The sequence below is a fragment of the Archocentrus centrarchus genome, chromosome 22, assembly GCF_007364275.1.
Source record: "Archocentrus centrarchus isolate MPI-CPG fArcCen1 chromosome 22, fArcCen1, whole genome shotgun sequence".
Taxonomy (NCBI): Eukaryota; Metazoa; Chordata; class Actinopteri; order Cichliformes; family Cichlidae; genus Archocentrus; species Archocentrus centrarchus.
The window spans coordinates 28,674,828-28,702,450 of record NC_044367.1 but is presented as its reverse complement, the minus strand read 5'-3'; the positions used below and the strand labels follow the sequence as shown (position 1 = coordinate 28,702,450).

General features: G+C 44.4%; 1 protein-coding gene across 1 annotated transcript in view; it reads right to left on the bottom strand.

Annotated features, from left to right (window-relative positions):
• Positions 1-27,623, bottom strand: part of dlgap2a (discs, large (Drosophila) homolog-associated protein 2a) — a 186,811-nt gene that overhangs the window by 62,933 nt on the left and 96,255 nt on the right. The window contains exons 4-6 of the mRNA XM_030719179.1: positions 6,872-6,910; positions 5,704-6,072; positions 4,916-5,670 (exon numbers count right to left, since the gene is read on the bottom strand). Of these exons, the coding sequence (XP_030575039.1) occupies positions 4,916-5,670; positions 5,704-6,072; positions 6,872-6,910 (1,163 nt within the window). The remainder of the gene's footprint in view (positions 1-4,915; positions 5,671-5,703; positions 6,073-6,871; positions 6,911-27,623) is intronic.

Genomic DNA, 27,623 nt, shown 5'->3' with positions numbered 1-27,623 from the left:
AGTAATGGCTCAGCCACACCAGAGTAAAAAAAGGACAGCAACCTCCTTGTGACTTGCACAAAATTGGTGGTTTCCCAGCTGTTTTTCTGCTGTAGTTACAGTGACCAACCTTTGATTGCAGGTTGCCTGGTGGAAGAAAGCCGACCTCCAAACAAGTGCAGTCTAACTTGGACTGACTGTCACTCAGACAGAGTTTGCAAATAACTGCTGCTGACTGGTTACCTGGTTATTTAACTATATAAAAACAAAGCTGCTGAGCATCAGTGGCGTTAGATTGAAGTCCTGCAAAATTCTGAGGTTCTGGCTTCTGTGTATTTAAATGCAAAAACATTTGCATTTTTTCCCATTTTATTCCAGCTGAATAATAATTACATTACATTTAAATCATTATCACAAACAGATTGCATGCTCACTGAACTGCAAACTGATTCTGTGTTGTTTTAATGTCATTTTCATGCACCAAAGTCACTCTGATGATGGTAACAGCGGTCACAGAGCTGGACCCCGTCTTTGAGGCAACCATTTCAAAGGCAACAAGACTGAAAGTTGTGTTTTACCATTTTCAGTAGAACTCTGTGCAGTCTCTCATTTTATTCCAAGCCCCTGTGGGAACACCTGTGGTAACTCTTTTAGATTTAAACTCCATTGAGTGGCAGATCTCTAGTACATCTATATCTATAAATATCTATATCTATAAATCACATTGGACGAACAGGATGATGTTTGAAGGAGAAGCTCAGAGATTCTTGCTGTTGGTTCACTAGTTAAACTTTGAATCCGGTGCCTATCAATGCCGTCTCTGTCTAACTCTGCAGACAAATCCTCACATATCCATCCATGATCCATTATTGATGAGACGCTTCTCTCTGTGTTTGCTGTATTAATAAGTATTTTTAAACTCAATTTTGTATGAACTCCATCTTTGTCACATCAGTGATTCTGTTTGGGAAGATTTGCTTCAAAATCCACAAGATGTTTGGTGTTAATGAAAGACTAATCAGACTAGTGGTCTTGGATCTTCATCTATATTAATGCCACGCAGCCATTGGCTGTCAAGGCTAATGTGCTACCTGGCATTCATATCTTCTGACCCTTAAAACATTGCTGCTGGCTAAAAAGTGCCACCACCATTAAACCAATATTGGCTTCCCATTTAGATCTGCTCTGGTTTCTCCATTTCTGTGGAACTGAGTATCTTTCCACTTGATTCACTAGCTTTTTCATAATGTAAACTGTACAGAGAATTCTTGTTTGCAGTGCCTGCCTGCAGAAGACTGACGAAACCTGTCCAAACAGACTGTTAGACACTACAAGTTGAGTACTGGGCTATTTTGCACCAATTGGCAATAACACACTAAAACACTGAACAAGTCTTGGCAAGAAAATGCCTGTAAGGCAGAAAATATGGCTATTAAACCTTCTGAGAATTAGGATGCTATCATAGCTGGCCATTATTATTGATTTAGCCTGGGTAGCAGCACAAAAGAAAGACATTTTGCAGAGTGCGCTTAACAACTATTTAATGTTTATAGCCTGATGACAACCTTTTAAAATCAAATGAAACTTGAGTTTTGACAGAGTAACACAAATACAATGAGATGCATGCTGACACAGTGATAATCCTCATTGTCGCCTCTGGCAAAAGAGATGAGTAGCATTTCGTTGCAAACTGTTGTCTGATCTTGGGGTTCCTGGGACAAAATCTGACTGAGTGAGGGTTCGTGGCCTGATTGCTATCTGGGAACCCCTTAATGAAATTGTTAGGAAACCCCTGAGTGTGTGTGGGTGTGTGTTACTACAGCTTTCCGTCACAGTGCCAGTTTTGTTTCTGCTGCTTTGCACTTCCCTTTTGTATTTTAATCAGCAGCCTTTCTGCCTCTCAAGCTCCACCTTTGGCAAGCCAACATGGCAATTAATTGGCTTATTAAATCCCTCTGCAATGCCCAATCAGCAAAACTATCAAAGACTAATCCTTCCTTTGTACTATGCTACTGTATGAAGGAAGAGAAAGGAACTGCATTTGCTAGAAAAGCTCACTTAATCTGGCCTGAGACTTGTCAGTAACACAAAGTTATTGGGTGCAGTTTAATAGTCAGTTTTACTTAGGAAGGTTCCAAAGTAAAGGAGAAGACAGTATCTGTGTAGCTGCTACATTAAGAGCTGTTTGAATTCTCTAAACAGTAAGGAAAGGTTCCTCAATGCTTCCTTTATTTCCTCTTTTAGCAGAGGAAACACTGAGGATCCATCCTGAAAGGAGAGGAGATAATTCTAGTTCACAGTAACACAGCATCCGACTATTGATGGAAACAATAAATAAAACCAACAAAGTGATGCAAACAGTGTAAATGTTATAAATGCTTCACTTCCATAAGCTGCTGATACATTCTGAATTTTCACCAGCAGGAAGCACAAAGAAGCTGAAGGATGTAGAGATTACAGAGCATACAGCTTTCACTGCACACTGCAGTGATGGAGAAAAGCTGCCCCACACACCCACATGCACATTACAGGAGATTACTCTGTGGCTATCAGTGCGTGCAGATCTTGGAGCAGGCTAATTACAGCTAATTTGAGAGATGACAGGGAGTGATGCTAATGCCAGGTCTGATTCCCCACCACTTATCATTTTAGAGAAACAGCTTCCAATATTAACCTCTCTGTCTTCCCTAATGACCAATTCCTTGATGTCTCATACATGTGCTTGTGCTATCCTACCTCCACATGCAAAGACTCACACAGACCTGCCGTGTACACACATTAACATGCAGGCAGCTGAGTTTAATTTTATTACCTCCAGTAGAATTGATGTGATTGTTAGTTTGTCTGGTTGCAGGAGTACTCACAGTTACACACATCAGTTATACTTGAATAAGAAAATCTGGCAGGCGTCCGCTCGATGTTCTCAAGAAAATATAAAATCTGCTAAAAGCACATTACTTTAATAAGCCTATAATAAACACCTGTGACATTATTTTAATTTACAGTCCCAGAGTTTTCCAAAGTTTTTCCTCTCTCTCCGTCATCAACCAAGGACACTAACAAGGTGACGATCGCATCATCAAACCATCTGGTGTGTGATAAACAGAAAAAAAACACGCTGCCACTCACACATGGACACACACACTCACTACACACACTGTCCCTGGAGAGGGTCTATGCTGCCACAGAGCAGACAGTTGTGGGTAATCCCAATCCAGCAGCAGCAGGACCTGAGTACTTCTCAATGTGACCCCTCGGTGTGTGTGGAGTATCATTCCTGACTATTGGCTCGCTCTCTGCCTGAATGCTCCTGTTGATGAGCAACAACAGTAGCCACGGGGAGCACCGCTTTGTTTCCTCTCTTCTGTTTCCTAAAGTATCTCCACACATCCACAGAGGCCGTCTCAAACTTTCTCTCCCACTCGCCTTCAAAACATCTTCTTTGAGAGGTCCCTGAGAGTGCATTGATTCTCCCCTGGGGAGGGACGATGTGTTGCACCCTGTATGGATTGGATTGATAACGCTGGTCTAAATATAGCCCTGCGGCAGAAAGCAGGAGAGGAGGATATTTTTAGAAGCGTTTATGGTGCTGTGACTCGGACACTGAATGACCAAACAGAAGACGGGAACAGGTGGGGGTGCTAACACTGCAGCTCTCTCCTTAAGAGATTACTTCACTTATTGGATATGGAAAACACCTGAGTAGATGATGCACTGCCTGCCTGATTCAAAATAATAAGCAGTTACTTAAAAATGTACTAAAAGTAGTGGTCTCTCTTTCTCTGACTCCACGGCTGATTTCGGTAATGCATTGGCTTTTCATTTACAGCAGTAGGCAATCCATACAACACACTGTCTACTTAGTGCACTGAGCTTCTTTCCCATTGTGCTGAAGTGCTCACTTTATTTTGGCTACAGGCAGCACTTACATGATACTATCACATTTCACATTGTTATGCTCGTATATTTGCAGCTGCACTGTTACATAATGTCGTTTTTCTGGCTTGGTTTTGCAATTTGGGATTCAAAGTATACTTTCTTATACCCTCCAGCATGCTTATAAACCCATGAGAATCTTTTGTGAAAAGCGCTGACTCACTGAATTGATCCCTCTGTGCTATAAGGTCTCCTGCAGAACCGATCATGGGCCTGAGCTAAATGCTAAACTGTTTCCAGACTGAAATCACAGAAAACGACAGTAAAAAAAATCAAGATTGATTTCTGCTCTTTTATTCTCATACTGCCAGCCCCTCCCCTTTAGCGCTGGTCATTTACAGAGTTAATTGATTTGTCCTGCTGTGCTGTCCTTTCTGCTGCCAGCCACATGCTGAGCCTCAGATTCACAATGTAACATCCAGGACAGTGACAAACAAAACTCGTCATTTAGATCAGCTTTAAATCCACCTGAGATGATCAACTCTTCTTCTTTGTGAGTGCAGGTTTGGGTTTCACGTATGTCTTTAAACTGTAGTTAAAGTTCGTATGAATTTTAAGGCTCTGCACGCTCACACCGCAGTGAGATAAATAAATGTTACCATCATCCAAACAGTCACCAGCCAGTTCAAAGATCACTGACTTTAAATAAACTACATTTAGGTGACATCCAAAATAATGCTGATTTTGTTCAGTGTAATGTGAAGATGAAAGTTGTGTCCCAACCAAAATTTTGGAGTGTCCCAATAAATGAAACAGGGGGATCAAAGGGGTCCAGATCCCCTTTTTCTGGGAAACACTATGCTGTTGTCCTCGGTGCACCAGTGTAAATATACCCACACCACTGAAAGCTTGTGTGCTAAGTGAAGATGCAGATATAGTGCTGTCTGAAAAATTAACTGGTTCTTGGCCCCCCCAGTGCCACCATAATCTTTGAAATGTCTCTGGCAGCATTTGATTTAGAATGAGCTCAGCTGCTCAAACCTGACAAACCAAAACTCACCTGCAGATAATGACAGGGCCTGAGGTTAGGCTTGAGATCAGTGGGCGTCATTGGCTTTTCCAAGTTGAGTGAGGACTTCCTGTAGGCCTCCTTGGCTTGGCTAACTGTCAGCGTAGACCAGGAGCTCCTCTTCATGAACTTGCCTTCTGGAGCCATGCTTATGCTCTCGCAGGCCGAGCACTTCACGTCATTGTTGCTTTTGGAGGTCTTTAGTGACAGGTCTCCCACCATGTGGCTGTGCACAGAGTCAGGGTAACAGTGGCTGATGTGGTCGACCGGATGTCGTGACATGACGCTTGGTGTTCTGTATGTGCTGTCACTGTCAAGGTTGTCATCTGAACTCCACCAGCCTCCCGAGCGCTGCCTGCTGCTGCTCTCAGATTTCCGTTCTTTGCTCTTGCTGCGTTTGCTGTGTTTGTGGTGGCCTTGGTGGTGGTGATGGTGGTGGTGTGAGCTTTCCCTGTGTGAGTCGCTTTTGGTACCGTTCATCTTTGAGGAGCCCTCCAAGGAGTGTGACTTTGTGAAAAGCTTCTGGACTGAGTGCACTAAGTGGCGTATTCGCCCTGGGCTTTCATTGCGCTGCTCTGTAGTTGTGGTTGTGGTGGAGGTGCGCTGGTACTGCAATGTGTGGAAGCCATCCCGATGCAGTGGCATCTGTTTTTCAAATTGGTCCAGGAGGTTTGCTGGGATTCGGTTCATTTTGCCACTGCTGCCATGCGAGGATGGGCCACCGTTGTCTCGGGATTCCCTGCCACCTGAAGGGTTTCCACCACTATCCCGCGAAGCGCTGCCATAGTGCATGCGGGGAAAAGTGCTACTGGAGATAGAGTGGTCAGTGGCCGACATGGACACCGGCATCACCATGCACTCAGAGTGGATGGAGCTCCGTGGGGAGCAGCGGTGGTGACTCTCAAGGGGACAGCTCTCAGTAGGGCTGAGGAGGTAGGAAGGGGGCCGTGAGTCACCATGATGGTGGTGGTGGTGGTCCAGTGAATGGTCACACTCAGCCAGGCCGCAGGTGTGGACAGAGGTGGGGGAGGTGAGTTGGAGCTGGAGCTGGACGGGGCGGCCACCAGAGAGACCCTTCATGTTCCTGGGTGGAGGGGAGTAGCTGTCCTCATCGAAGTACTGCGAGGGCGACCATGAATACTGTTGGTCTGAAAGCAAGAAAGAGAGACAGAAGGAGAACATTTCATCACGATAAGGGTAAAAAAAAGCAGTTTCCCAAAAAAGAAATGCATTTCACACTTAATGATGGGGGAAAAAAAGCCAAATAACACACAAGTTGATCATTATCCAGCATACTCTCACTCTCCACACCCACTTCAACTACAGGGAAAAAAACTCCTCAAAAAGCAGCAGAGCTGAAATGTGGAGCTGAAATCCACAAATTGCACTGACAAAATCTCAGCACTCTTAGTTTTCACCTTCTATTCAGGTCTGTGATGGTACATGGCTGTAGAGATGGGAAAAGAGAAGAAGACAAAAGAAAGAGAAGAGCAGGCGACAGGTAGGATCCAGCACTGCCATTTATCCAAAGCAAAGTGAAATAATAGCCCATCAGCTGCTGGTGCTGGTGTCATCCGTCAGAGCCCCGGGGACTGCGCCGTGAGGCGTACACCTGGGTAGGAGACCTTGGAAGGTGATCACCAAACGCACCCTCCCCCTCTCTTTCTGGTGGGCACTGTAGCCAAAGATCACTGAGGTCAAGCATCTCAGCTCCCTATTTGAATGTGTTTATTAATGACATATTTTTCTTGTAGCATACACGACTTCATGAAGGCCCTCACGCCAAGACCATTTTTACTTTACGATGTTTCAGCTGGATAATAAATTCTTATCACGTGATATAGGAAGAAAATATTTTTAAGATGCAGAAAAGCTTGTGAATTATGAGTTTGTTCTTTTTGGTTATAATATTTGTGACTGTCCTCTGCAATCAGTTTCTCTCATTACCTGGTTTTCCATGAGCAGCTGAACAGTGCAGCAGGAAAGCTCACCCAGGTCATATTTCAAACTTATCTGCAGCCTGTCTTGTGAAATAGGAAACAAACAAACAAAGAATAAGCATATCTCAGCTCTCTTGCCAGCCATTGATACGCCTCATAAACCGCATGCACTTTCACTCCCACTGTAACCCCATAAAATGAAGGAGAGTTTTTATGAGCTACTGTGGAACGGGAGAGGGTGAGAGAAGGAGACAGGGTTTTAGACGACCACTGCAAAGCATATCAATGTATTACAGTAACAACTCAATAAATTCTTCAAATATTTCCATAAACTTAATTCTGATACCTTGATATAAATAAAGGACAGCTGGACCCTCATGACAGTCTTACCCATCATTAGTGCATGAGTCCATGGAAGGAAATGTTCAGTGTGAGTGAGAACACAACCCTGAGCCTGCACTAGTGAAACTTGATAGCTGCCCATTGCACTGACTGAATGTTTGAAAATCTCATGCAGGTATGACTGTACGTAGGATGTTTCTAGTGTCACTGACCTCTCAAAGCTTTTATGAGTGTTAGTATTGCGCCTTGAAATTAGGACTAACACCTCGGTGAGGAGAAGCGCTTTTGTAGTAGTACAATGACACATTCCTTAACATTTTCATCAGAAAACATCCATTTGAAATATTTATTTAGTCATCTGCACAAATGATCTCTGTTTGGTATTTCCTGGCATTATGCAATAATTGCTGTCCACACAAGTTAGAAACAATTGAGCACATTTAAACCTTACTGACCACTCAAACCCCTCAGCATCACATTCACACACCGTCAGCTGCACTGGGACAGTTTGGGGTTCCTTATCTTCCCAAGGACACTTGACTTGCAGACTAATGGAGTTAGGTACTGAAGCACAAACCTCCCATGAGCAATATTAGTTTGTCTGATCAGGTTCAGGGATGGTAAAAAGAAAGTTTTCAAAGGACTCTCTGCTGTACTGTGAATCCCATATTCTGTTATAGAATCACTGCCACGTTTGGGATCGGTGGCTCATGTTGACTAAATTTCCACCAGACCTGAACTGTCAGACGGACGGCCTCACATTTGACTCTTTGGTATTCAGAGGAGTTCATGGTTGAATCAGTGACTACAGGAAGCTCAAATCCTCAGGGCTGACAGCTGGTCTGAGGGGTTTGTGCTGATATGCTGAGTTTGGTCTTCTCCAAACGTGCTGCTGTGCTTCATGGACAAACATCTGCACTTTGGTCTCGTCTGTTCCAGAAGTCTTTGTGCGTTGTTCAGGTGCAGCTTTGCAGACCTGAGCCGTGCCGCTTTCTCCTGGAAACCCTTCCAGCAGTCGTACTTGTTCAGTCTGTTTACTGCACTGTTGTGAACTTTAAGCTTTAACATGCTAACTGTGGCCTGTAAAGTGGGTTTTTCATGGTCTGACCTTAGGGTGAGTTTGCTGGGACGTCCACTCCTGGGTACACTCACACACCTGAATGCTCCAGACCTGCAAACATCTGCTTTTATAGAGCTGCTCACACTTACTGATGATCAGTTAATCAAGTACATTTGATTAGCACTGATTAACTTTCTTTTCCACATGATTGTACAAAGTTGGGAACTGACCGTTCACTGTTTGATTCAACGACAGGCAAATCTGCATGTCTAAAATCGCCCCAGTTCTAAGCCACATATCTTGATGTTGCATTTATCCATTATCCTAAAAACACCAAGGACATTATTCTACATTACTGTCACATTTTCAAACGGAGCCATCCTTGAAAGAAGCATTTAAACTCCAGCCTACTGTGACTTTGAAAAAAGACAAAGAACATAAACAACAGATTAGTCAGAGCATCTGAAACCTCTGACTGTAAGATTAAAAACCTCGTCAAGAAAATGGAGGTCTTTAACCACCATATCATCATAAGATTTCATTAACTGCAAAGCTAAACTATTATGTTTATAATGCATGTGGTTAAACATATACTGTAGATATGGCTTGAGAAATATCTCCTCTCTCAGCGTCACCTAACAGGTTAAATTCACTAGGATTTCAGCTGCAGTTCAGAGAAACCTTTGTTTCCATTTGGCTTCTATAAGTTGAATGTGTATGAAATGGATTTATAATCATCTTATTTGTAACATGTTTTGTGATGACCCTCATATAGCCCAGACGCGTAGGCCTGACAACAAAATTACTACAGTTTTGACCACCAGCACGAAACTGTTGGTGAGAATACATATGATGCATACTGAGGTCAGGGCAGAGCATTTGTGCATCACCTTCACTTGTTATGAAAATGATGCACTGACAATGAAATTTCTGCCTCTACATCTGAATATCACTGCAGAAGCTTCACAATCATATAAAAGTTACAAGCCTCGCATCGGGCATGAAATTCCTTTGGCCCTTTCTCTACACTGACGTTTTCACTGGGTATATTGAGGATTTTCATCTTAATTATTTTGTCAATAGTTCTGAGCAAGTCTCATACTCATAGATCAAAAACCTGAGCAAAATCATGAGAATGACTTACTCCACTGGTAGTGGATTGTAACTAAGGGTGGATGTTCCCTTTCATCTTTCAAATTGGATCAAATTTATTCCGTTCAAAATTATTTTTAATGAGGTCTAAGATCTCAACCCCCGAGGTGCAGCCGTGCTCTTCTGCTGCTGTCGTCCTCCATCTGTCGAGATGAAAACAAATTCTCGTTGTTTACCAGTCTTACATGAGGACGTCTTCTTGGCAGCCTGATGTAAAATTAATCCAGGCTACTCTAAGTATGCCTAAGGGAAAGGGGCTGCTTTTGTAAGGCTGCACATAACTAAGCTGAAAATGCCCATCAAAAAACATTATTAAAGAATGTATTTCAACAGGCTAATTCAGGTGAACATGTTCAGCCTGAGTCAGTCCAGATCACTGCCTGCTATCCTCTGAAACAGGAGGATGATGCTGCATTATTGATCCATGTGATGCTACGTTTCTATTGCAAGTTACACTGTATTACCAACAGTATTCACTCGTCTGCCTTCACACACACACATGAACCTGAGTAACATCCATTCTTAATCCAGAGGCTTTAATATGATGTGGGCCCACCTTTTGCAGCTATAACAGCTTCAGCTCTTCTGGGAAGTCTTTCCACAGGTTTAGGAGTGTTTATGGGAATTTCTGACCATTCTTCCAGACGCACATTTGTGAGGTCAGACACTGATAATTCATCCCAAAGGTGTTCTATCAGGCTGAGGTCAGGACTCTGTGCAGGCCAGTCAAGTTCTTCCACACCAAACTGGCTCATCCATGTCTTTATGGAGCTGCTTTGTGCACTGGTGTGCAGTCATGTTGGAACAGGAAGGGGCCATCCCCAAACTGTTCCCACAGAGTTGGGAGCATCAAATTGTCCCAAATGTCTTGGTATGCTGAAGCATTAAGAGTTCCTTTGACTGGAACAAAGGGGCACCCCCCCCACCCAAACTTTACACAATGCAGTCAGACAGGTACCGTTCCCCTGACAACACCAGACCCAGACTCCTCCATCAGATTGGCAGATGGAGAAGTGTGATTCATCCCTCCAGAGAACACGTCTCCACTGCTCTAGAGTCCAGTGGCGGCGTGCTTTACACCACTGCATCAACACTATGCATTGAGCTTGGTGATGTAAGGCTTGGATGCAGCTGCCATGGAAACCCATCCATGAAGCTCTCACTGTTCTTGAGCTGATCTGAAGGTCACATGAAGGTTGGAGGTCTGTAGTGATTGACTCTGCAGAAAGTTGGTGACCTCTGTGCACTATGACCCTCAGCATCCTCTGACCCCACTCTGTGATGTTACGTGGCCTACCACTTCATGGCTGAGCTGCAGTCGTTCCCAATCGCTTCCACTTTGTTATAATCCCACTAACAGCTGACTGTGGAACATTTAGTAGTGACTGGACTTGTTGCACAGGTATCATCCTATCACGGTACCACGCTGGAGTTCACTGAGCTCCTGAGAGCGACCCATTCTTTCACTGATGTTTGTAGAAGCAGTCTGCATGCCGAGGTGCTGGTTTATACACCTGTGGAAGTGACTGGAACACCTGGATTCAGTGATCTGGATGGTGAGTGGATACTTTTGGCAGGACAGTGCATGTCACTGTCTTACTCCAAGGCTTTTCTTTGACAGTTCACTGTTCCTCAAGGTATCTCAGGGAGCTGCACTGAATAAATTACCTACCCTTAGAGTTATGGTACTTCCTGGGATTATATGACAGATGACAGACTCATCTGCCCTTCATTTCTCTTTCTTCTTTTTCACCTCTACCAGTGCTGATACCAAATTTATCATCTGCTATGGGGAAAAAAATAGATTCATGATTCAAAACATTTTGAAGTTTACTTAATTTCTAGACAAGTCATACTGATCGACGGCAGTTCTCTAAGTGAGTGTACATCCTTCTGGCAAACAGGGAGACGAGTATCAGTGACATCTGTGGACAGGGAGAGGGCTTGTTGTTTATACGCTGATACCAGCACCTGCCATCACTTTACTGGCTTCCTGGCAAATGTGCCACACTGATAGAAGGTAAATCCAGAAATGCTGTGGAAACAATGAGGTGCTTCAGCTTTTAAATGTTGATGGGGTGATAATAAGAATAATAATGTGCAGATGAAGATTTCTAAGAGAGGTCTTTACTGTTATACCCAGACAGCCTATCTTATTCACAGTGATAAGAAGTCCTCCCCTGACAGACATTATCCCAGAAAAGAAAAGGAAAAAAAAAACACATTCAACTCAACTCATACACCTTCCACAACCATCCAATAAGGTCTGATTTATCACTTGAACTAATACACATCTCTGTAATGTTGTCAAAGCCTCCTGGGCTCACCTGTGATAAACACCTTCTACCTGACATTAGATGTCCACAGACAGGAAACAGATTCAGAGGAAGAGGCTCATTTATTAAGGGCCTCTGTTTTGTGCTGCTACCCCGTCCGTGTGCAGAGTGTGAGTAAAGGTCGTTTTGCCCCTCTTAACACATTAGCATTTAAATAGCATTATATCTGCACTGAGCATCAGTGACAGCTTCCACTCTTCCACTGGCTCAGGCCCTAACTGGAGTTGAAAACAAAGTTAAAAGTTAATAAAGCGCTGCACTGACTGAGAGATCAAAGGTGTGCGACCTTCAGACGTGGAAGTGGTTAGCATCGCGGCAAACCACAGCGCTAAGACAGGATTTGGTTACAGGCAACTGTGAAGAAGCGTCCCCGTACTGAAGCAGCACATCAGGAACAGATCAGTGGAAGAATGGGTCCCGTCAGACAGACCAAACTACTTTAGTACTTTTAATCTGGTTAATTTGGTTGTTTAACACCACAACAACAATGAAGAAGATGTCCTTAAAGATGGATTGCTGTCCCTGAGAGACAGACTGGCCTACAAAACCAGTTTAAATGATGGGCTTTTTGCTGCCTGTGAAAAAGAAGTTCCACTAATTTTTGCAAAAATACCAAAAACAAACAAAATATATAGACTGTAACTCCAAAACATCCTACATTATTTAAAATGTTGTTATGGGATCACACCAGCTGTGACACCATCAATACTGACCCATCAGTACTGAGCACACATGTGATGATACAGTAATTACTGAATGATTCGCAGCTGCAACAGCATGGATGGTTTTCACCTCATGAGCCTGGCTAGTTGTGAGAGGCTGCATGAAGTACTCTAAAAGCTTTGAGGTGATTCCTCCATTATGACAAACACACAAAGATGGACTCATGAGGTGAGTGTAAATATATGGCCTCGTCCAGTAGTACCCAATCCAAGTGGCCAAAGTAAAGTCACACCTCTTATTTCCTGAGAAAAACAAATCAATAGAGCAGCTTTCTTCTCCATCTCCCAAAGGTTAAATGCAGTCTCCCCAGAATTCTGTGCTTTTCTTTAGAAAATCAAAGGAAGAGGAATTACATCCTCCACCCTCAGGGCAAATCAGCAATGACCTGAGCTATTAGATTTGAGAAGGCGCTAATGGACAAGGAGAAACAGCAGTGAGTCTGTCAGCTCTGCCAGTCTGGGTCTGTCCACCATAGCAGCTCAGATCAAAATAAGGCTGTGGCTTACATCTTTGGCAGATATCCTGCTCACTTGTCCATCAAAGTGACGGCACCGGACAATTCAGGGGCAGCTTTCAAGTGTAGCATGTGAGCTAAATCTGTGCCAACAGCATTTTAGCTGCTAATGCTTTTTCAATTTTGAACCAATCATTTGTCACTTGTATCTTTCTCACTGACCATCTGTCTGCGTCCGGGCGAGACACTCGAAGCAAACAGTTTCTTCCATGATCGCTGCTATGACTGACACCTAATGCTGAGACGAGATCAAACCAGAGAGTCTGTTGCATTCCTGTGTGCTGACTGAGCGCTGCGTGCCTCACATGCGGACAGTATGTTTGCACGGCTGCTCAGAGGACTGGCTCTTAAACTAAACTCAGAACTTCTTCTCTTCCAGTGAGAGGAATTAAAATACCACAGCAAACAATCACTGCTCATCTGTCGATCCCAGTTCACAGATCAAACTGCTCTATCACAATGACTGCATTCATCTTGTTTATTTTGAACACTGACTAACCGGCCTCTTGCATAAAGAGAGACGAATCAGTGCACTTCCAGATGTGTGTGCATAAAAACTAAAGCCCTGTGTAGGGTACTGAGATTTCATCTCGTCAAATTCCACAATCATATCCTGGGAAAAGTTCATGCAGGAAACACAGATCTTTAGCTTGTTTATGCCTGTGTGTGTGTAGCAATGATACAATCAATAGTCAAATAGTCATAGGTGAATAACCCTGAAATAATAATATTCCATTTACTGCCTTATAAAGCCAGAAAAGCTGCCCGGCTGTGTAACAAAGGATACATCAGAGTATCTGTGAGTGGAAGTCGTGCTCAGATCCTCCAAATCAGAGTGAGGAGCATCACTGAACAGGAGAATCTGAAGAAAAGAAAAAACAGCTGCTCTGAAAAATGACTACAAACATGCAGCTAAAAAATATGATAATAAATAAAAAAACTTTATTCATAAATGCTGTTTTCATGGGATTTTCCTGATGTAGTGCTGGCAGCACGCAGCATGCTTACAGTAAATGTAACTGGACCTGTGTGTGAGTGTGTCACACTGCAGCCTCTGGTGGATTCTGTTGCACCGAGTTGCATGTGGTTATGATTACACACCCAAATGTGCTGTCTGGATGTGAGAAATGGCAGCGAGAAAGAGCACCCCCCCACCTGCATCCCTCAACAGCAATCAAAGCCTACAGCCTACTATCTTTCTCCCAGCAGGGTGGAGGTTTGCCTGAGAGCATGAAGGAACAGATTACAGTGAAAGAAGCCAGCGGAGGTTAGGAGGTATTGTCTTATGAGCTTCTGTAAACAACATTAAGGATTAAGGAAAGGCAGTTTGTGTTTGCCTATATGTTTCAGGGGAGATAACGGGCACAGGCACTGTAAGATGATACTGCGAGAGAGTGAGCAGGAACTATAGCAGCAGTTATGCATATTCAGCCTGGGCATTAATCTCTCGAAAAATGATTAGGTTATTGGCAGGCTGTCCCAACAAACGTAGCACTGAATTGCACCTACAGTGTGGTGAGCTAAATGCAGCCTTGGTATTTAGCTGCTGAGAGATTATGGAGGCCAGATAAGGAGAAGCCGCTGAATGCCTGAATACTTATCTTGAGCCTGTTAATGATGAGGTGTGTTATCTGTGCTGCGCTCAGCGCTCCTCCTCAGCTCCCCTTTCTCTCTGACAGTCAAAGTGGGGACGAAACGAGAGGTGACAGAAAGAAATTTAACAAAGTGTCAGGATCAGCGTTCTTTATTCCTCCGAGAATGACAGTCCTCGAGGCTTTTGTGCTTCACCAGGTTTCTGGTTCCTCTTTGTTACTTGGAATTTAACACAATTAATACTTGCACTGGAAAAGTAAAGCACAGTTCATATTCTGTGCTAATTTCACCACCCACACAACATCACAAACACCGCAATGTTGCCAAATTGTCTTTGCATCATTTTTTTTATTCAAACAACAATCTCCTCAATCTAAATCTTTTCAAAGCCCACTTTTCATTTACAGCAGCTACAGAAATGGACTTGGAGTGCAACAATGCCCCCACATAAACTCCTGCCAAGTGTGGTTGATTGCATGGGTTTGCATTTACATGGTGGAATCATAAATCCAGCGCAGCAATCCAGCTATGAATAAATCATGCTGAATGTGAATTTCTGCCACAGGAAAAGCCCTGTGTGTGAGCGCGACAGAGAGAGAGCGAGTTGCATCTTATGTAACAGCCGGTACTGCATTCCCAGGCAACTTGTTAGACGAGGCCTTGGAACTGCTGTTGCTGTAGCAACACGCTCTGAAGCTCCCATCCTCTGCTGTGTCTGCAGCCGCCGAGGAGTTCCGGGGAAAACAGAGATAATTTCATATTGTCACACTGTTTATTTGCCGGGACGGCACAAAAAATAAACAAACATGTTAAAGGCAGCCTATTAAAAATCAGCAAGTATATGAAATGTTTCTATTGCTCAAGTCAGCAGCAGGTTTATCACCGTTTCAACTTCTCAGCTGATGGTTGCTGACCGACGAGACGGTCCAGAGTCCTCTGAGTCAATCCCATCTCAGAGTTTTAAAACACTACAGGTCTGCTAAGCCCCGCAGGCACCCACACTCCTCAGTCTGAAGAAGACAATTGAAATCCTTTCCCCTCTAATGTAATTTTCCTCGCTGCAGACCGCAGCAGCCCGGCTGTGTGGAGGGTGGGAGCCTAACATAATGATTTTTTGGAGATGGAAGAGATACTGACAGTCCGGTTCAGATCCTTGTCTCTCACTCGCCTTTTATTCTCCACAGTCAGCTGGAATATAAGAGGCACAAAGTCAGTGAGGGTGTTCAATGATTAGCTGTGATGTTAATCTGGACCAAATCAAATCAGAAGAAACTGGTAACATTTAGAGGGTGCTACTGATAGCGTATTAAACTAATTACCCTTTGGATCAACTGTTTGTCAGAGGAAAAGTTCACCCACAAACTCCTGCATGCTGCTTTGGGTGGAGGAAGGTTGCATGTCGCTCAGAGGTGAAACTGGACACATGTGACAGTAAAATGTGATCAGTGTGAGATCCTGATTTCACAGCACAGGAATCAAAGAAGCATGATTACATACAGAAACTATTTACCGGTGAAGCAGCAGACATATGAAGCCACGTCATGTGTGCTGATAACCAACAGCTGGCTCTGTTATCACTGATGTTACTGTAGAGTACGTGTTGTTATTGGTATATATAAAGAAAGGCCACCCTTATTGATTCCATAGGAATTCAGAGGATAAGTAGCAGCCAGGTGCTGCTAATCAAATGTGCTTGATTAACTGAGGCAGAAGTGCTGGCTGGTCTGCAGCATTCAGGTGTGTGTTAGCACAACGCTGCGATCTCCCCAGGAGTCCCAGCAAACTCCTCACATCAGCACAAACACCTCAGACCAACTGTCAGCACAGCGGTGGAGGGCTGAGGATTTGGGCATCTTACAGTCACTGAGTCGAGCGTGAACTCCTCTGTACATCAAAGTATTCTGGAGTCACACGTGAGGCCGTCTGTCTGGCAGAAATTGGGTCACACAGCACGAGTGGCTGAAAAAGAAAAGAGTGAAGGTACTGCAGCGGCCCAGTCAGAGTCCAGACCTCAGCCTGACTGAATGCTGCGGTGGGACCTTCAGAGAGCTGTGCATAAATGACTGCACACATACCTCACTGAACTGAAGCAATGCTGTGATGAAGAGTGGGCCAAAACTCCTCACAGTGACGTGAGAGTCTGATGAAGTCACAAAGACAATGATTACTTCAGGTTACTGATGCTACAGGTGGTTTTCCAAGCTATGCAGTCACAGCGTGTACTTAGTTTTTGATAGGACTACACAGAGTCTCGTGGTAAGTCTCTTTTTTTACCTGACTGCACCTCAGTCCTTTGGTAAATGATCAATATGAAAAAGACAGCAGTGCGGCTATTTGTGTATGAGGGGCCAGCCTGCATTAGTCTCTAAAACAGTCAGTTAGCTTTAGGCATGTTTGCTGAGAAGTGCTTCAAGTTTGAAAGCAATTAATTATTAAAACTGTTGCAAATCAGATTTCTCTGTCTGAATCCAACAATCATTTCATCTCTTAATACATTTGAATAGCATTTTATAAGCATTTCAGTCAACACCACTTAAGTCAAAAGAGGATTGTTATTGGATCTGGCAGAATGAATGCTCTGCGACCTTCCCTGCACGAAGGTGGTGAGCAGGAGCCGGCACAGCACAGCACAGCACAGCACAGCACAGCACGGCACGGCACGGCACGGCACGGCACGGCACGGCACGGCACGGCACGGCACGGCACAGAGCAGAGCATCATCAGTGGAAACAGCCATCAGCTCCAATCAGAAACAACTTGTTGCTGCTGGGCTGTAAAGCAGCTTGCAGCAGCAGCACCAACTGCAGGTAGGCTAAAACTAATTATCAGCTTATTTACCAGCGCTGAGAGATGACCTTTCCCTTAACCAAACTCCATGAATGGATAAACAATGTGAAATAAACTGTGGGACGGACACAGTGGGAAGTATTTAGATCTATTTTGTACTTCTTTGCATTTGCCTTGACTGATCTTGACTGACAATAACAGTCAATAACGGACTAAAGATGGTCCAAAATGACCTTTGAGGGACGAGAACGATTCCACTACAAAAGGTCAGACAGCACTCAGATTTTGCATTTTGATAACCCGGACTTTAATTTACATTTGACTTCATAAACCATTTTATATGCAGTGCTGTGCAGACGCTCTAAGAGCAGCACGTTAACAAGCACAAACACAAAGCCAACGTCATAAAGAGCTGACTTCAACATCAAGAACAGGACAGATGGTGGCACCCAGCTAGCCCTGAGTAGCATGGAGTTAGTCTTTCTGGGATTACATGAAGTGACAAACGTATTTAAGAGAACTCGAAGCCACAGCAGAATAGAGGCAAGATGCTAGAAACAGCCTACCTGCTGCTGTGCCTAGTTTTAAAGGCAGAGGATGCTTTTATTGGCCGTTACATAAAGTTATGAGTGGATGTTATCCCCCTTTACTGGACACATGTAATAAAGCTGTAATACCCATCTGACTTAAATAAGTAATGTGGATCAGATATGTACACTCAACATTTGTGCAAAGCCACTCTTACCAGGCCTGGCTGGTTTTCATTGGCTTCCCTGCGCAGTCACTAAAACCACACGATTCTAGCAATAATTCAGGGGAGTGAGAAGATGATGAGCCGATGCAACGGCAAAAGGAGACACGGAAAACACGGGTGTCATGTCTGATAACAGCCAGAGGGATGGATTTAAGAAAGGGGGGGGTGTCACCTGTAGAAGACTGAAAGAAACACAGAAACAAACACAGACAGCCAGGCTGAGCGGATTGTGACAGCCATGTAGCCATTTTCAGGCCTTACACTATTTTTATCCTGATCCCAGAGCGCGCTCGCTGCAGCCGCTTCCACTGAGTCTCATCAACAAGCCATTTTTGAAACTCCGAGGTGAGCAGAAATAATTCATGGTGTCAGACTGGTTAGCACACGTGTATTTGTGAGTGGGAATCTGTGAACTGTCAGGCACATGGGGAAGGAAAGAGGGTGAAAGACAGGTCAGCATGCAGTTACAACAGCCTAAACTTGTGTCAGGTGCACTCGCTCTGGGAAGTAAAAGGTGATGACAGTACTATCCGACCGGGAGCTGCAGTACACAAGTACACAGGCAGCAAAACTTCATTAGTGGGAATGTATTTGCAACTTTCTGGTAAAACTGTACCTTTGAATTTCAGCTGCTTGTTACAAATTAAAATGTATGACTTGTTGATAAAGATGTTTGCCAGCATTTGGACTTACATCACAGCTGGAAAGCCGGGCAACTCAGATTCTGCTTGAGTTCAACAAAGCTGACATAACAGCTTCAAAAGCAAACCCTTTAAGTGGAACCATGAACACAACAGACATTCATCCCTCCATCCACCCACCCTATCGAGACTCTCCTCGCTCATTTTCTCCGGGCTGTGAGCTGGAGGTTGCTTAGAAACAAAGCTCATGCGCATCACAGCCAGGACCGGAGCGCTCGTCTCAGCCTGGGGCCATGTACAGTTTGTGGGGAGCTGTGACAGTCACATCTGCCACTATAGCTGTGGCCCAGTTCAGGAATTTGAAGCTTAGAAGTCTGCAATTCTGGAAAATACAGCACAATACAATAAATGTGGAGGTATCACTGTGGTATATGTCACTGCATAATATATCTCAGCAATTTCATAAAATATTCCCCAGCAGGGTTCAAATGAATGTAACCTTCTTTCTGGATATCAGCAAATACACGACTCTTTGTGAAATGTATTTTTTAACCACTTTCTTAACTGTTAGTATCTGATCATATATTCAGCTAACTGAGAAGTGTTTTAAAAATTATAAGTGCTATTGTGGCATTCAGATGTAAGATCTGCTATAAATACCTGAAAACAACAAAAAACAAACAACAAAAAGAAATTCTGTAAATTTCACGTTTTAGATTGAAAAATAATATGTTTGTGTGCATGTGTGTAAAGAAGGACGTTTAAATGAGGCTTTGTTCCCATCATTTTTAAATTTCACAATAAAAGAATTTGGGGTTTTTTGGTCTTTATGTGCATGGATATTGATATTGCATGACAGAAATCAATTAAAGTGTGTGACGTCCCTCCTACTCTCGTCTCTGTAACCCTTGCATTGTTGCATCACTCTGCTTCCTGATTGGCGTCTAATGTTTGTCCTTGAGGCTCGAGCTTTGAAACCCTCCTACGCGCTCTGTGTAGGCACCCTGAAAATGAATGAGCCCACAACAATTACTCGCTGAGAGTTAAAGGACCACAATCGTAAGACAAACAACACCATTTCCGGAACATAGCTGCTCCATCCTTGTTCGGTTCGTTTTTTGCCTCGTGCTCTTTGTCAGAGAGATTACACAAGTCTGAGGAAACACGAGTTACAAAATGTTCAATATTTGCAGGAATGATTCAGAGCCAACAAACTGCTGCACTCAGTGAAGTCTGTGCAGGAGCATGTGAGCCTGCTGTACACGAGAACAAGTGCTTTACTGTCTCTCAACACTCGGTGTTCAGAAAAGTCAGACGTGGACGGCAGGAAGCAGAAAAGGGGGCGAAAAGGAGGGCAAATTACCACAAGACAAGGTGTGAAAAGTGAAGAGTGCAGCTCGCACACTTCTGATGGATTAGTGCTGTTTTGCATGAATTAACAGGGGACATATGAAACATGCTGTGAATCTGTTACACTCAATGGTCAATTTAATACAATTTAATACCTAATTATCTTTCACTTGTCATACTTTGATGCCGCCTGAATGTGAACAATGAGAGGTGGGGATTTAATTGATGTGGGCAGCCTCATTCAGCACTCTGGTAATGCCACGGGTTTTGTCAATCTGATAAAGGCAACAGATAATAAGTCATTACCTTGATTTATGGATGTTGTGTACTCTCAGAGAGTGCAGCGTATCACTGGCTGTTTAGTGCAAAGCACCATCAGCGACAGATGAGGAGGGATGGGTGGATGAAACCGCGAGCACACTCGCTACATTTACACGAGGTGCAGAAAGCTGCAGAATATGAGAATAAAAGTTTAGCTCATTAAAGCGTTCACGAGTTTTCCCACAAGACCAAAGAGTTACATGAATTATTATGTCTTTATCTCAGCTGCTGTGCTTTCTTGACTCTGCGGTTCATACCATGATATTTTGAATAAAAACATGTAGAGACGATGGATCGATCCGCAGGGAGCACAAAACTTGGGGCTATTTTAAAATTGCCACAACAGTTTCGAGCTGGGCGAGCTCTCGTCACTGCGGCCTTACACGGTGAAGCTCACCGAATCAGACAGATACAGGAACTGAAGACAGGAATGGCAGCGTAATGGAGCTCTCCTCTGTACAGACAGAAGGCCTCATTCAGCCATCAGCAGGCTCGTTAAAAAGCGCTCAGCTGTCGGATCGTGTTCAGCTGTTGCACGTCAGACGCCGGGTAGGTAAATGGCAGTGGGAGGGAGACTGTAACACCTTAGGGAAGTGTACTACTTCAGGTGCCAGGAGGAAATACCACAGGCTGCTTTACCTGCGCAGCCCAGCGGTGAGGGATTGTTTGATTTTTATAAGTGGGAGTCAGAGTCAGAGCAGATGGTATTTTTGAGAGAATTAAGTATCTTGCGTGGTCTGTGAAAGGTGTGACCCTGCTATGATAAAATGGGCATAATGACACATTGTTGCTGCTGATGAGATCATTTTAAATCCACAAAAGCAGACTTTATTCCATCTCCACGTAGCTTTGACCTCTTGGAGTGTGAGAAAGAAGCAGAGTACTCCCAGCGGGGTGGGCGTGAGGCGTGCGTGCCTCCATCTGTCACTGTGACCCTTCCCGGCTTCCTGTCATGAAGATAACCCAAAGTGACCGGTACCGGGTGAGAAATGAAGGTTTCCTGAAGTCCTCCTTGGAGCCAGGCATCGAGTTGTTTTAAAGAGCCCTCGTGGAAGTGGGGTCCATCAAGGTGAGGACATGGTACACACTATTAACACCCCCACCTTTTTTGGATTAAAGCCATGTCACAGTGATGCTCGTCATCATGCTTGCCTGACCAAAAAGGCCAGTGACTGCATCCCGGGGTCAGTTTGCCACCGAAGGCACTGTGATTAAACACAAGCAGGTGCGCTCCTTTCACTTCCTGCACAGAATGAATTTCCTGAACAAAGAAAGCAAATCTGAGGCCATCACACAGCGACAACACTTTCATGTGACTCAGTCTTCAAACCAACAATCCCCTGGCAGCTGCGAGAAGGACTTCTAAACTGTGTTATCAATAAATCATTTCTAAATTCAGATTTCCAAATAACACTCCTCCAAAGCTTGTGTGGGAGGAGAAAACGTTTGTGAGCGAATCATGCATGATTCAAATGTCCCCTGATGGGGAGGGAATCAGGAGAACGGGAGGGGGACGCTCAAACTCGCACAAGTGCAATTTTGTCATAATTGTTGCTGAAAATAACGACAGTCCCTTCCAGCAGTTGGAGCTGTGAGCATTGTTCCTTCCCCCCTTATTTATGCTCGCAGCTTGAAAACTGGGATGAGGGGTAGCATGAGATAAGTTTATTTTTAGAAATGAAAAGTGTGTCTCTGGCTCCAGGACTGCACCTCCAAGGCGCGGAGACGAGCCTGTCTGGAATCGGAATGAGAGGCTGCATTCGTGCTTAAACTTCTCCGTGTAGTTCATTAAGGACGATTTTAATGACGTAAAAGGGAAAAGACTGTGTGTGAGAGGAAGCACAGCACCGCTCAGCCAGATAAATTAGAGACTGCAGTCAGATACTGGCCTGAATTATTATGTGAGCTTTTGTTTTAGTGATAATTGTGATGTGGTTTCCTCAGCTTCATTCAATTTTCCTAGCCAAACTTTTGGTCCTCTGAGCATTTGTTCGTTATGTCGCTTGTAACTCCTGCAATGAATTCTGGGCCAGTGGGAAATCTGTCCGACGTGCTCGACTCATTTTCTGTTCACCTGAGCTGCACTGAAGTTAACGGCTAATAGAGCTACAGATCGAGTGGTCACTGAAGTATTATGTCCACAGCCTACGTGAATTCGATGTGCATGTACCCAAACACATCATTATTAAAAAATACTGTCATTAGGGAAGAAGAGAGAAGCCAGATAGAGAAAGAAGCCTTATTTCCTGCTCGCTGATATGCTTTCAAGAACCCAATGTGTTTCCCCAGTGCTGCTGAGCCAAATATCTGCCTAAATGAAGAGGCTGCAGTGCATGATAATGAGATTCTGGTGCAAGCTCAGGAACAAGAGGGAAGCCATTTGAATTGATAAAGAAAAATCGTCCAAATGTTGGACTGTAGGATGTGTGCTTATCTCCCACATCATGGTGATTCAGTGTCAGTGAAAGGCTTCCTGTCTGTCAGAGGGCACAGAGGGCTGAGTCTCACTGTTATGTAAAGGGTTTACGCTTCGCTGTGACCTTAAGCTGCTGGAGCTTATCAAGTAGAAAACAATGCAGCACAACAATAAACAGATGAGCATTATGTCTACTGCCCTCCTAGTTTTACGAGCCGCTCTGCCACCACAATGTCAAATGTCAATGACGTCAGTTCAGTTCAAATGGAAAGACATGACTCACCCTCACCCTGCAACGACGCAAATAAAAGGTTGGTAAAAAGGAGACAACTGTTCCAGCAGGAAATGTTCGAGGGGGAAACATTATGTGGAAATTCAGATGGGTGAAAATAGTAGTATTCATGATTCACCCGTGCTGCTGGCTGACAGCAGCCATCAGTCTTATACTCTCCTCAGAGGACTCGGGGCCTATACATAGCAACAGGGTGCTTGCGATTCAGCAGCAGCCCAGTGCATCATCCGCTATCTCTGGCCTTGTCTGACGCTTGGCTGGCCAAGTGATGCATCTGTGGAGGCTTCATGAATAAAAGTGTGGAAATTTCAATCAAAAAGCCATGCAGACCTTAAATATAGTGAGTTTGCTATAATAACCAGCATCTCTAAGGTACCATCATTTCAGAGAGCAACAATTAATTTCTTTGCACTTGAGACCCTTGATCACACACGTGGGCCCCGGCTGACTGAAGAGAAAAAGCCAGCAGGCAAGCTATGTGAAACGATGACATTCTGCAAAGCAAATTTTATGAGTCTTATTACAGTAATTGGTTCCTGTTGCTGAAAAATGTGAAAAGTTCATGGCTGACTAGGACGGAACAAACCGGAGAGAAACTCCCACCTTTGTCCCTGTGTGTGTAAGGCAACGGAATAAAGAGCCTGGAAAGAGAGAGATATCCAGAGGCTCCGAGAGGCTATGTTTGGGCTTTTGGAAGCAAATGACTTCAACACTGAGGACAGCAGCAGTGCACAGCAATGCACACTCACAAGGAAAGAAGATGAGGGCAGGAGGAAAGAAGACGTGGTCTGGGATGTGCCATGTTTTCCTGGTTTTGAGATATTTAACCACAGTTTGAATGTTCCAGTTTGCTATCTTGAGTTATGAAATGCAGAGTTAAACTGGAAGATGAAGAGAGAGCAGCAGAGAGACGCGTCAGACTGAGAGCCTACAAGCTATCATTATAATAAGAGACTGGTGCCTCATTAAAGACCATCTTCCCTCCTCAATCTAAATGTTAAAGTTAGAGTTGACACTAAATTTGACACCGTGCTCCACTTTTACAGAGTTAGGAATCAATGTTTTCATATGGATTTCTTATGGAATCATAATACCTGAATCAGTGTTCGTTCTCCAGGTGAAACCATCGTCTTTTCCTGCTCGGATAATAGACTGAAACAAAGAAGTACTTTTACAGTAACACGGAGAGAATTTATGAGTAGGTTTCTGTTTACTCATTGATTAGTGATCAGATTGTTTAGTGAGACTAAGGACATTCTGTTGGAGATGCATTTTACCTGTACAAATGAGCTGGATTAATCACCTAAAAAGCTGCAGAATGTCATTGGCAGTCCATCCATCCATCCTTCCATCCATCCATCCATCCATCCATCCATCCATCCATCCATCCTCTTCCACTTATCTGCGGCCGGTTCGCGGGGGCAGGAGCCTAAGCAGTGAAGCCCAGACCTCCCTCTCCCCAGCCACGTCCACCAGCTCATCCGGAGGGACCCCAAGGCGATCCCAGGCCAGCCGAGAGATATAATCTCTCCGGTGTGTCCTGGGTCTACCCCGGGGCCTCCTCCCGGTAGGACATGCCCAGAACACCTCTCCCAAGAGGCACCCAGGAGGCATCCTACTCAGATGCTCAAACCACCTCAACTGGCTCCTTTCGATGTGGAGGAGCAGCGGCTCTACTCTCAGCCCCTCCCGGATAGCTGCACTCTTAGGAGGCCAGCCACCCTTCGGAGGAAACTCATTTCTGCTGCTTGTATTCGCGATCTTATTCTGTCGGTCACTACCCAAAGCTTGTGACCGTAGGTGAGGGTAGGGACGTAGATTGACCGGTAAATCAACAGCTTTGCTTTCATGCTCAGCTCCCTCTTCACCACAACAGACCAGTGCAGCATCTGCATCACCGGTCTGTCTGCCAATCTCACGTTCTAGTCACTCGTGAACCCTGAGACACTTGAAATCCTCCAACAAGGCAGCAACTCGTGCCTGAGCCAGAGACGGCACCCCACCCTTTTCCGGCTGAGGACCATGGCCTCAGACTTAGAGGTGCTGATTCTAATGCCAGCCACTTCATTGGAAGGGATGCCCTAAAATCAATTTTCTATCAAAATAATTTACAGCTTATGGTTTGTCCCGTTAGACTGGTTGCCAGTTTTCAAGAGGTCAGCTCTAATCAGGTCAGATGGGCTGCACTGGGGGTTAATGGCATAGAAAGGAGAGTGAGACTGAGACAGCAGTGGACAAAATCATTCCTGAAATATTTTGGTAAGTATATATTTGTTAAAAAAATCAGTGCTGAGCCGAGTGTGTAGGTGTTAACATGCAAAGAGGCCGACGGTGTCGCGCTCGCCTTTGGTGTCGTGCTGTGAGGCACCAGGTTTGTGGCAGTAGAGACACAGGTCTGTCACTGCCCCCTGTGCCACACCCGGACACGGTGTGAGCATCATTTTCCATCTCGCAGGGTAATCATGTGAGGTGGGACATTTTAATCCAAGCCACCATCTTCTAAAACCTAGCCAAGTAGTTTGAAGTGATTAAACATAAATAATGAGTACAGAAAAGTGGAAACACAAAGCAAACAGGCACGGACCTCACTCTGACAAACTTCATCCCTTCAGCCTACACATGGGGGGCTATTACCTCTGTGCAGGCTGTGCTGCAGTCACATCAGTTTTACACTTTGGGTAAGGGCTGTCATTTTTTTCCTGCTGTGACAACCAAACATATTCCAACATATCTGTGATGATAAAACTCAGAAATGAGAAAAGTGAAATCATGACGAACACACAGGCTGGCAGAGCAGCCAGCAAACAGTGGGGAGTGTTTGAACAATGATGATGACTCACTGCCACTCGAAACTGTCCAACCTTGTTAACACCAAGTTTAATCCTCACCGCTTGTAGATATTAGATGGATTTGGTGTATTTGATGTGATCTGGTAAACTGGATCAGTGCGTTCCTTGTAAAATGAGAATAAGAGATCTGCACTTTCATAATTGGAAGGAAAAACATACCCAGCCAGGGATGTGTGTTTTCTAACATGAGGCGATGAACAGATTTATTCCAGTTTTCTATAGAAATACTGTAATAGTTATCTGCTGATAGCCTTCCTTTTACAGCAAGCATCAAATGGGAGGTGAATGACGTGTGTGCCTGGAGCAGAATTAGACACCTCCTGGGAGCGTTCCTTATAATGAGACTATTTGCATGCTGATGGTCAGGTGCTCGCCCCAAAGTCTCATAAAACCACATGAGCTACAGAGACGTTATGAACAGAAATGGATTCATTCTCATTTTAAATGCTGCACTCCAACGTGATGCTTATGGGTGATAACGACACAAATATTTTGAAGTGTATTTATTTGTGAGCGATTTCACTGGGTACTGAAAAACGACTGAATTTTTGCTAACAAGCTGTAGTTGTGTGTTTTTTAAATGAGTCATAAATGGGAGCGCTCACAGAAAAACACATCCGAGGCTTTCCCCTGTGAGGTGCTTCAAACTTTCCCCAGCGTCTCTGCTGCTCGTCAGTCTTTTGCCTGGAGTGATTCAAGCTTTCCCCTCGCTACCCCACCATTCCCCGAGCAAAGCTGCTTTGTGTGCACTCCCCTGCAGCTTTTACCTGGACCTCTGCACACACACACCTCTAAAGCACACACAAAACTGAGGCTCTTATTCTCACCTGCAGCCTGATTGGGAGTGTCGCGGTTTCTCGTGACAAACTGTGGAAACAAAATGGCTCTCTCTGGTAAAGTGTGTGTATCCTCAGTTCAGCCACTGATTTTGGCGTTTATGGGGACTCAGACACGGACAGATCGACGGCAGCAATTTGAGAGAGTTGATCCATCCCTGCACAGTCTTCATGCCTGAACTCAAACTGAAGCCAGATTGGATGGCATGTAATATCTGAAGCAGTGCCAGCAATATGACAACTTTCTCCTTGAAGCCTTCATCATTAAGTTTGTCTCTCCACAGCAAGGCTCTCTCTCCAAGCTATTAAAAGTGTATTTCAAAATGTAGTGAATATTAAGAACATGAACGCTGTGGAGGACAGCATCAGGAAAGTGTGTGGAGTGACAATAAGTGGTGGCTTTGTGAGTCTCTGTTTGGCTGTGACTCAAAGGAGAATGAGGGGTTGAGAAAGCAGAGAGAGCAACTTTGGTTCCCTGTGATAAGCTGAAAGGATTGACTGCCTGCTGCACTTTTCCTTGCTGCCTGCTGAAGGAAAAAAATTGCCTGCCATTTAAATAGCATGTTTTCTAAATCCCTCTTCACTGGGCAGCTGCAGGCAATCTTCAGATGTTATATTTTTCTTCCTCTCCCTGCTCCCTGCTTCTCTCAGATGACTGTTAGTGACATAAAGCTGCTGCTTTGCCATCCTCTCAAACACTAAGCTGCTGAAACGTTGTGTTGCCTCCCTGGGCCGGGAACGGCGCTGCAGTGTTGAACCGTTTGGCCATCAGGCTGCTCGGCTCCCTGACTGT